The sequence below is a fragment of the Pipistrellus kuhlii genome, unplaced genomic scaffold (assembly GCF_014108245.1).
Source record: "Pipistrellus kuhlii isolate mPipKuh1 unplaced genomic scaffold, mPipKuh1.p scaffold_m20_p_3, whole genome shotgun sequence".
Lineage (NCBI taxonomy): Eukaryota > Metazoa > Chordata > Mammalia > Chiroptera > Vespertilionidae > Pipistrellus > Pipistrellus kuhlii.
In genome coordinates this window covers 34,352,301-34,363,581 of record NW_023425529.1, presented here as the reverse complement: position 1 = coordinate 34,363,581, position 11,281 = coordinate 34,352,301, and the positions used below count along the sequence as shown (strand labels likewise).

The 11,281-nt window shown below is 36.6% G+C and overlaps 1 protein-coding gene across 1 annotated transcript in view; it reads left to right on the top strand.

The window, feature by feature from the left end:
• Positions 1-804: 804 nt before the first annotated feature.
• Positions 805-11,281, top strand: part of LOC118730502 (sucrase-isomaltase, intestinal) — an 85,971-nt gene continuing 75,494 nt past the window's right edge. The window contains exons 1-4 of the mRNA XM_036458508.1: positions 805-892; positions 5,743-6,262; positions 8,586-8,688; positions 8,895-9,043. Coding sequence (XP_036314401.1) covers positions 820-892; positions 5,743-6,262; positions 8,586-8,688; positions 8,895-9,043 — 845 coding nt within the window. The 5' untranslated portion in view covers positions 805-819. The remainder of the gene's footprint in view (positions 893-5,742; positions 6,263-8,585; positions 8,689-8,894; positions 9,044-11,281) is intronic.

Here is an 11,281-nt window from a genome sequence, read left to right as displayed (position 1 = left end):
TTTTCTACATAAACTCTTTTCCCCAATACTTTTATGCTGACCTTAAAGAACAGTGATTGAAATTTTTGCTCAACTAGGAATAATTTAAAAACCATAGAACTGGCTGAAACCGGTTTGGCTCAGTGGATAGAGCAGTTGGCCTGCAGACTGAAAGGTCCCAGGTTCGATTCCGGTCAAGGCATGTACCTTGATTGCGGGCACATCCCCAGTAGAGGGTGTGCAAGAGGCAGCTGATCGATGATTCTCTCTCATTGATGTTTCTAACTCTCTATCCCTCTCTCTTCCTCTCTGTAAAAAATCAATAAATATATTTTAAAAACAAAATAAAGCAAAAAAACAAAAACCAAAAAACCATAGAACTGGAAATTTTGAGGTTTAGAAAGAAAAAAAAATATAATTCATTGGCAACTTCTCTTACCTAGTCCTTAATTCCTTCAGTAGATCAAGGGACCTAGGACATGTCAAAAGGAGAAGGTGACTTTTCACTGGCATTGGTCTTCTTATGGATGGTAATGTCATAGCTGCGATCTTCATTCTAACCCCATGAAACAGGCAGGGCAGGTATTGTATCCAGCTTACAAAGAAATCTTGACTCCTAGAAGGTAAATGACACATCCATTGCCACAGCCACAGACAGCTAGATTACACTCTAGGCCACCTGCATGCTAGCCTAATGTCTTTCCATTACACGGTAGCACTAGCCACTGGTAACTTTGTGGGAAGACTTTCAAGGACTTGTTCTTGGCCTCATTGCCCTGTAGAAAAAATTCAAGGCCAAACAATTTATTCAAATTGTTCCATATAAATACATCACATGCCATGAGCAAGTGTTACTTTTCTGGGACCATGAAGGCCGTAAGGCTTCTCCGTGTTTGTTCCATGGTTCTGGCAGGTAAGGAACTTACTTTGAAAATGTTTAACAAATTTTCAATCAACACTTGATACAATAAGAGTGTTAAATCAACCTATCTAATCCTTAATATTTCATATCTCTTATCCTTGATGGAATTCGAAAAGGAATTTAAGGGTTTTCTATTTGTTAATGATAACCTAAATTATTAATTAGATATTTTTAGCATATGCCAGTTCCTTGTATTAAACACAACAGCTAATATACAAAGAAAGATTTGCCAGCTGTTGACTAAAAATCTTTACTGATTTAATTTCTAAAAATTCCATTTCTATTCCTGCTCTGAAGAGCAAAGTACTCTGTCCCAGGACATAGCTGGTAAGAGTTAGAACTGAGATTTGAACAAAGATCATGGTTAAGGGTCAATCCAAGCCCTTAACCACGGTATCTACATAGTATTTATTACTATATATTCTGCATTAACTTAGACCATAATCACAAGAAAGAGGCAGTTAGCTTGGAACTTATGAGCTAAGCTTCATCATTGCTCTTTTAAGTAGGTGTGTATCTCAAATTGTACAGCTCCTAAATTGTCAGAGCCATGTTTGAGCCTGGGAGCAAACCCCTATAGTTGGTGCAGAAAAAGAAGGAAGAGCTCAGAAAGGACAGAGGGGCAATGATGAGTCCTTCAGAAATTTAATGGGGAGCTTAGGTGGTCAGAGAATAGATGAAATAATAACTGGAGAACAGAGTGATCTGACACCCTGGAGGGTAGCTAGGATGATGTGTGCATGATATCTATGTGTGAAGTTGTTTATTTAGTGATATTATTTGCTTGGTTTGAATTTTGAAAAACAAGAGAGATAATGAAGTGGGTTGTTTTTATTTGTTGAAGTTGACATTTGGAATTGTAAGAAGGAAAAGTTTAAGGACCAATGCAATGTTGTGATATATAATAGAACAGTAGTCTAACTGCAATTTATAGACTCTTGGGTATACGTGATATAAGAGCCTAAATGACAATTACATATGAAACTAATTATATTGAAAAATTCTTATAAAGTATTTTAAAAATTTGTGCTACACCAATAAATGTGCTTCTTTATTAATATATAAAATAATAAGATCTAGCATCTGGTCCTAAAAATACCATAATTTCAAAATTATGGTGAATTTAAATAATATTGTCAAATATTTACATCACTATAGTGTGAAACAAAAATATATAAAATGTCTGATATCTATTTGGGATGAACTGATGTGTTCTTTGAATGCTGCTGTGATTTGTTGCCTATGTCATAAATGACGGAAATGCTAAATTTTAGTTGGAATTAGTGGGATAGATATAATATTTTTCTATTCAAGTTCATAGATTTCCTCATTGAATTTAGGCATTCAGGCTCTTATATCTTTTATTCTTCAGCAGTCTCTTCTACTACCATCTTCCTTCATGCCATTAATTTGTTGGGGAAATCAGGTTATTATTTGTTCTGAAGGAAATCCCACATTCCGGATTTGGCTGATTACTTCTTCATGGTGGTATCACTGAAATGTTCTTCTATCCCCAAATTACTTCTGTTCCCTTTACTTCCTGTAGCTGGTCATTGGTTCTAGAGACTTGAACAGCATCATGTTCAATGCTTTTTGACAGGAATACTTCACAAGTGGTGCTGTGAGTTCCGATTGCATCTCACATAATATTCCTTGTTTTCCCATTTTCAATGACGCTAAGATTCATCAGTGTATCATATGGTGGCAGCCTGATCATTCATTATAGGGGTCTCCATCAACTTCCATTTACCCATTGATGATCACTATCTATATAGATTATTTCATTAGAAGTTACAAAATAGGGTCTACTATAATTTGTAAGGCATTTTCTATATGAGATTTAATTTTTTTGTTGCTGTTAATCCTCGTCCAAGGATATTTTTCCATTGATTTTTTTAGAGAGAGTGAAAGGGGGGTGAACATAGATGTGAGAGAGACACATCTATTAGTTGGCTCCTGCACCTACCTTAACCAGGCCAGGGAAGGAATCTGCAAACCTGGTACATGCCCTTGACCTGAAATCAAACCCGTGACCCTTTGGTGAGCAGGCCGATGTTCTAACCACTGAGAAATACCAGCCAGGGCTGGTATTTAGTTTAAAATAATCATATAACTGTTCATCATCAACTACTTGGCAATCCTATAATAAATTACATGAGAATCGCAGGATAATGTATGATTCCTTCTCTTCAGTTCTCAATTTTCAGGGTAATCAACATTCAGTTTCTTCTGGGCAATCATGTCCCAGCACTATTTATTTATCTATCTGTGTGTTTATCCATTGAAGTGTCCTTTATCCTGTGGATTGTTACATCTAATACCACTGAGAATCACTTTAAGTTGGAGCCAGCAAGGTGCTTTTCTTTCTTTCTTGAATGTAAAGGTGTTCCATACTCCTCTTAAACATTCCTTACCCTCGATGGAGTAATTTTCCCCAAGGAATGACTCTTTCTTTTTAACGAGGAGTGGCAGCTAAAAGCCACAGTGTTTATGGTAGATGAGCTTCTTATTAATGGGGTGTCATTGCTTCTAGTTTTCTCAGTGGACAGTGATTTGGAAACATGCCTGTTTATAAAAGAGTATGATTAATCATTATTTCATGCTAATATTTTCAAGTCAAATTATGCTTAGTGTTTTAAATTATTTTAAAAAGTATATAGTTACAGTTTCCTATGCTGAAATATTGTTTCATAGAAACAGTAATGTAATTACTCATTTGCTTTAGGCTACAATATATTCAATGTATTTTTAGGTTCAAAAATTAAAATATCAGTATTAATATTAACAATATGACCACTGGGATTCATGTTACAATTTCTTTGTGGCTTGCTCTTTAAGTATATATATATATATACCATTAGAAATATAAAAATATTTGCTTTAAAATCATGAGGTAATTCCTTTTTTTATATGTGTGTGGACATGTTATCAACATAATAAAATAAGCAAGTGCATCTGTTTTAGTATGTGTCAGTTTTTTAAAATATGTCTTTTAAAATCAATTTTGTTTTCCTGAAAATTCAATTAAAATTGACATGATTTCAAAAAAAAAAACTACATGTCAAGATACAGCTAAAGAGTGATCTTTTTTTTCTTATTCCTGTTTCTTCTTTTCTCAAATATGTAATTATTTTTGTTATTGTTTATTGTATGCTTCCATTGATTCTTTTTTAAATTATAAAGAGATGCATATATATATATATAAATATAAATAGATAGATAGATATAGATATCTGCTACCACATTTTTACAGAAAATGTGTCATTCAGAAACACTATCTTGAACCTTGTGTTTTTTTTCTACTAAATATAGGAAATAAGTCTGTATAATATATAGAAATTTCTCATTCTCTTTTATGATTTATGTGCCCATAATTTATTTCATTTGTCCTTTATTGAAGGACATTTTGTATATTGTGTGCCATTACAACTGATGTTTCACTAAATATATCTTTGTGTATCTTTGGGATAAATTCTCAAAAAATAGTATTTGGTCAAAAAGTGAAAGCATACGTAATTTGTTAGGTATTGTCAAATTCCTGTCAATAGCATTGTGCAATTTTGTGTCCACACGCCAGCCAGGTACTGATGATAAGGCTCATTTTCCAAAAAGTATGTTTACCGACTTGATAGGCAGTTCTACAGCAGGCATTCCATGGGCCTCACTTGCAAAAGCATAGTTTGGAAATTATTTATGATAAAAGAGATCAGAATGAAGAGTTGAATTGTATCTGTGTTTAGATGTTTTATCCGATTTATGGAGAAAAAGATTTATAATCCATGACATTTATTGGATTAATACAGTGAAACTCTCACAAATATCCCAAGTGATGAAAGCATCTCCATTTGCAACACAAACCCAGGACTTTTAAAAATAGCCACAAGCAAAAGGGGATGAAAAAGCACACCTGTATTGTGGTATTCTTGTGGGGTCTCATATCTGAAAAAAAAAAAAGAAAAAAAAAAAGAAAAGATTGATTCATCTGAAATTTGGTATTGGAGGAGAGCTCTGTGGTTACCCTGGACCACAAGATGACCAGATGAGGCCTAGAGCAAAGTAAGCCTGAAATATCATTGCAGGCAAAAATGGCAAAACTGCAGCTGTTCTACTTCAGGCACATTCTAAGAAGGCAGAGTCCTTTAGAAAAGACAATAATGCTGAGAAAAATAGAAGGCAGCAGGAAAAGAATACCAAATATGAGGTGGGTTGGCTGCATAAAAACATTATAACAACAACCCACAAAAATGAGTCCATAAGAGCTCAGCAGGGTTATGGAGGACAGGATATTGTGGACATCACCCATTCATAGGGTTGCCGGGAGTTAGAATTGACTCAGCAACACATAGCATAGCATACAGTGCCTTGTTAGTTTAGAGAAAACATGTATAGATATTTCTGCACTATTATTATTGGAGACTGACAACTGCTGTCTAGACTATAAATGAAGGAAAATATAGCCAACAGAACAGGCAAAGCTACTGACTTTTGTAAAATTCACTTGGTAACATTTAGAAAAGATAATGGGTAGATGCCTAAAATTGTGGAGATAGTAAAGCATGTGCACGCTGAGAATATTAGGAGTGATGAAGTAAAATATTAGTGCTTCATTTTTAAGGGACAAGGTGGGTTTTTGTTTTTTCCCTTTGCTTTCTTCTACCGAGGCTGACAAATTTATAGTACTTACTGTTGAAATCCAGTAACTATTCCATTCATAATCTAAGCACTTTGATTCTTTTCTTTTCTTTTTTTTTTTTTTAAGTTCCACCAAAGTATCTTAATGATAACTATGTTGTCGAGATATTTTTTGCACTTATATCGCTCTGTTTTCCTTCTTGGTTCAGTTCTAGTCCAGTCTGCCAATTCAAGTTCATGTTTGGCACCCCTAGCCCCCCAACTCCGTAAAGACTGTCACCCCGATCCCGGAGCTTCCGAAGCCAGTTGTCTGTCCCGGAATTGCTGTTGGTCTCCATGGAAAACCCCAGGCATCCCTTGGTGCTTTGAGAAGGTGGATTCGTGTTCTGTGGTGCCTGAACCCCAAAGAATCGATTGTCATCCGGAGCCCGGAGCAGATGAAGCTGCCTGTGTGAACCGCGGGTGTCACTGGTGTGCCTCCGAGAACACCACAGTTCCGTTTTGTTTCTACAACTCTGAAGAAGAAGCCACTTGTTCCACGAAATTTCCCATTCGGAACCGCGTGGATTGCCATCCTCAGCCAGGAGCTTCTCCAGAGGTCTGTGAAGCGAAAGGCTGTGTCTGGTGTCCTACAACCATTGCCAATGTTCCCTGGTGCTTCTACCCTGCCAATGGCCCACATGGCTACACCCTGAAAGATGCACCGCAAAAAACAGCTCAGGGATGGAGGTATGCACCTTCTAGAGCTTTTAATAAGACTTTCATCAGAACTTTCTCCTGGGTTTGTTTGATGCACATACCAGCTCTGTTTTTATTGGCTCTATCCTGAGAACTTGGAGCCTTCATAGTGAATCAAAAAGCCTAAAAGACATCACGGTTTTTTTGCTTCCTAATCGTTTTTACTTCGAAATCAACGTCAGACTCCCCTGTTGAAGAGCAGGTTACACCTCTCTTTCTTGTTTCTCAGTCAGTTGTGCCGACCCTGCCAAGTAGCCAGAAACACTCATTATTTTCTGGGCTGGGATGATTCATTGCAAATAAGCCAGGCTATGGTAAAACTCTTGCCTCTTGTGCAATCCTGTCAATCTTTTCTTTTTGTTGCGTATCTTTTGTGAAGCATGACACAGCACTTAATTCTCAGTGAAATGATATAGAAAGTCAGAATGAAAAATCGCCCCGAACAGCCACAATTTCAGAACATCAGAAATTATACTTTAACATCATCAGAGTACTTCCTCTAATTAATAAGTGCAAAAGTAACTCAATCACAAATGATAGGCTTAACTTTTATAAGGAGAACAGGATAAATTGTTGTTTTCCTTTCATCACGATTCTCAAGACAAAAGCTAATTTAGTATGTTAAGTCTCACTTAAAAAAACACACACAACATCTCTATACTGATTTTCAGACTAGATCTTGATTTTGAAGATACTTTTTTAGCAGTGCATGGCATGTATAGAATTCTGGCATTTACTTAGTTGGACCTCCAAAGAGTATTATGAAAGTTGACTTTACTTCAATTTCTACTTGGAATTTATGAGCTATTTTCTCTTTACATTGTGAGACCAAGGCTTGAAACTGTGTCAAAATGTGTTTTCCATTTATGTTTTCCACCAGGCAGTGATATAAAATGTAGTGATGATGGTTAGGAGAACGGATTTGGAGAACCAGTATCTTTAAAGACAAAGACAAGAAATGATAGTTAAGACACTAGCTGGAAGCAAAAGGGGGAGGTCTGGTCTGAGAGAAACTGGTTTTCTATCAGAGTGGGATAGGGTAATCTTGGAAATATAATGAATTCCAAATTGAAAGTAGAGAAAAAAAATACTGTCACATTTTGATTTTGGACCTTGAAAATGCTCTACACTGAATACACCAACCTATTGTATGGGCTCAAATATAACTTGATTGAGCTAACTTACATTATATGTTATTTTCTTTTATTCTAAGTTTGCCCTTGGTTTGAGTTTTTGCAGATTTTAGCAGAGAGCATCATGGGAAATTTTTTGAAAACAGATTAAAATCTGAAATTAAAATAATAGAAGCTCAGGATGAGCAAGAGCAGTGAACCATAAAATAAAATAAATGTCAGATAAATTAAATTATAACTATATTAAATTCTGACTTGGAACAAAGATTATACAGAAAGGGGAACTGTAAGAGAAGCAGAAACACTGATCAATCACAAAGACTCCAAATGTCAGTGTCTTTGCTGTCTGGGCTGCCTTTGGCTTATTGATATTGTGTGCCTAGCCTTACACTTGACTCTGGGCCTGCGAGATGTTGTTATGTCTTGATTTGACCATCAGATCATTTTGCTTGCTGAATGTATACAAGATCTCAAATATTAATGGATTCTTTTTAAGTCAGGACAGAATGTTCCACAGCAAAACAATGTCAATAAGTGATGCTTTTCCATAATAGACCTAAAGTAATGTATCTAACCAAGAAGGTACTGGAGGAAACGGGCCTCTGTCCCTGAATTTAACATTGGAAAGCTGGGTTAGAGTGGGTGACAGTGGTGATGGCACTGAATTGGAGATTCTAGTGGCTGGACATGTGTAGTTGTTTCACACACATTTGTATGCAGGATGAGGAGAGAAGACACAACTGGGAGGAGAGGGGCCATGCCCAGGGATTTGGATACATGACTTCCCATTAATTACTTCTAAGCCTGGCTTTTAGAAGCCATGGGCAGCCATCCTGGTTGAACATGACAAGAGATTTCATTCTACTCCATGGCAGATTGTATCAATATCAACTAAGTCAAGTGGCCATGTTTTTTATTTTGTCTCTGCAGTTTTTCCTATTCTTAGAGTCATATTAGGAAGAAAATGAGTTGATTTATTTTATTTCCATTTCAGTGTTTCACATTTACTCTTCAGTGTTTTTTCTCTGACTACAACATTCCTCATCTGAATTTTTGTTTTCTTTGAAGGTCTAAGTTGTTTACCTCCCCATTTATCAACATTTATTTTAACTGAGGAATCCCACTCATCTATAAAAATAAATATGCTTCATTTTGATTAATAAAAGTGATTTATCTTATAGGGTAACATTAATCAAACGTGGTACTATATCCCTGTTTGGAAATGATATCTCCCCAATTGTAATGGATGTAGAATTTCATACTAAAGATCGTCTTCGATTTAAGGTAAGTATAACTGACAGTCTGTATTTTTCATGAATACAAACCTTGTTAATTGGAAGTTTTAAGTGTCATAACGTTATTTGATTAAGTGCTTCACATAATATCTTGTTTTGGAGGTAACTACAATGTGCTATTTCACTTATTGGTAACATTGCCATTAGATCACTTAAAAAATTAATACACTCTTTATTCTATTTAACTTGTTTTAGATTTATGATCCTAATAATAAACGATTTGAAGTTCCACTCAATATTGAATCTTCCTCAGATGTGTCTTTTGAACCCAACTATGATGTTGAATTTGTAAATGATACAGTCCTTCAATTCAGAGTAATAAGAAAGAAGACAAGAACCATATTGTAAGTACTATACACATGAAAATGCTCTTAATTTTGTTCTCAGAAACAATGCATGGAAAAGTTATGGAGGATAAGGGGTTAGCAAGGTTAGAATATTAAAAATATGAAGTTTAACTTAAAGCTATGTTTTAGGGTAAGATAGGGTAGTAAAAATATTCATGTAGCCTTCTGTTAAATTATGTATTCAGAATTAAATTATGAGGAATTGAATTATAAGCTACTGACAGTATTAAAATCCTGTGTTCCCTTTCAAAATTAAATTTATTTGGACTGGTACATAATACACATTCTGTTAATATCAGCTGTTGTAATTTTTACTGGTTTTACTCTTCATCAGTGGTGTTATTTTTGAGCATCCTATCTCATAAAAAAATAATACGCAAATTGACTGTCACTCCAAGACACAAAATGGCTGCCCTCATGTGGTCAAAGATGGCTTTCCCTCAGTGGACACAAGATGACCACTACAAGATGGCCTGTAGGGGAGGGAAGTTGTGGGCAGTTAGGGGTGACCAGGCCAGCAAGGGAGGGCAGTTGAGGGGGACCCAGGCCTGAAGGGGAGGACATTTGCGGGGGGGAGGGGGGGGACCAGGCCTGCAGGGAAGGGAAGTTAGGGGTGACTGGGCCACAAGAAGAGGGCAGTTGGGGAACCAGGCCTGCAGGGGAGGGCAGTTGGGGGGGACCAGGCTGGCAGAAGAGGACAGTTAGGGGCAATTAGGCTCGCCAGGGAGCAGTTAGGTGTCAATCAGGCTGGTAGGGGGTGGTTAGGAGGTGGTCCTGCTGACAGGCAGAAGCAATTAGGGGCAATCAGGCAGAAGCAGGAGAGCAGTTGGGAGCCAGCAGTCCTGGATTGTGAGAGGGTCCCAGATTGCAGGCTGGGCTGAGAAAACACCCCCCTACCCCCGTGCATGAATTTTGTGCAATGGGCCTCTAGTTATGATAATAAAAATTTATGCCTACTAATCTAAAGTAATATTAATCATTATTTATTGATTTGGGGCTTGTCATTATTATGCAAAATAATATAGTGCCAATTTTTGCTTTGAGTTTTCAAGTATATCTATGTCATCCTAACCATTCACTTCCTTTTAATATATACTGGCCTTGAATTAACATGAATTGTAATGTGGTTATATCTATACAGAAAGTAAAGCTATCCTTCTTTCAATACCTCAGATGATCAGCTTTTGGTTCTAATAGTGCTGCAGTTTTCAATGTTTTTCCTGCCCACTTAGCCATTGTTATTCTGTGAGGCCATGCTGAGTTCCTAAGTGTGGTAAATTTTAAATGGCCACAAATATTTTACATGTCCTCCTGGTCAAGAGGACATGTAAAATATTTGTGGCCATTTAACCAGACAGCCCCTTAACCCTCTCTTTCACAGCAAACAGTCAGGTTGGAGTAATCCATTCATCTGCCATTCAGGGTCTGCTGGTCAGCCCCAGCACCTAAGCATTTCTAACACATTTATTGAGATTTATTATTGCTCAATAAATAAATGCCAACTTACTGCTTAATTGTGAATTTGAATATACTAAAATTTCTAGTCTTCTATGTATTGAGAAAGATGCATACAGACAAAATCCTCTATAATTTTATCTTTTCTCCTTATCTCTTTTGTTTGCACTTTCTCCCTTTATAATGTTCTGGTTTTTCTAGCCCCTTTTCTTCTTTCGACCTCTGAATCTCTATTTCAACATTCAATGTCTTCCAATTTCATATTGTCAGCTGCCTGTTATACAATAGGAACTTTTTTACTTTGCTAATCCTTCAACCTTACAATGTTTAAAGCTTACTTCCTTCTTCCACATGCCACCCAGATTTCCTAGAATCCACCTTTATGCATCCTACTTCAAGCCAAACTGGACTTCTACCTTGCTATTTCTGAGATCTACCCTAAGCTTTTCTTCCTTTCCACATTTATTCAGACTATTTCCTCTTTCTTTTCTAAAAATGTATTTTTATTGATTTCAGAGAGGAACAGAAAAGGAGAGAGAGATAGTAACAACAATGATAAAAGAGAATCATTGATAAGTTGCCTCCTGCATGTCCCCCATTGGAGATTGAACCCTCAACCTGGGCATGTGGCTTGACCAGGAATCAAACTGTGACTGACCTTAGTCAATAGGTTGGCGCTCAACTACTGAGCCATGCCAACTGGGCTAGTTCCTCTTTCTTGAATGCCTTTCTTTCCTCCTTCTGCTTATCAAAATTCTTCCCAAGTGTAATCTACTTTCT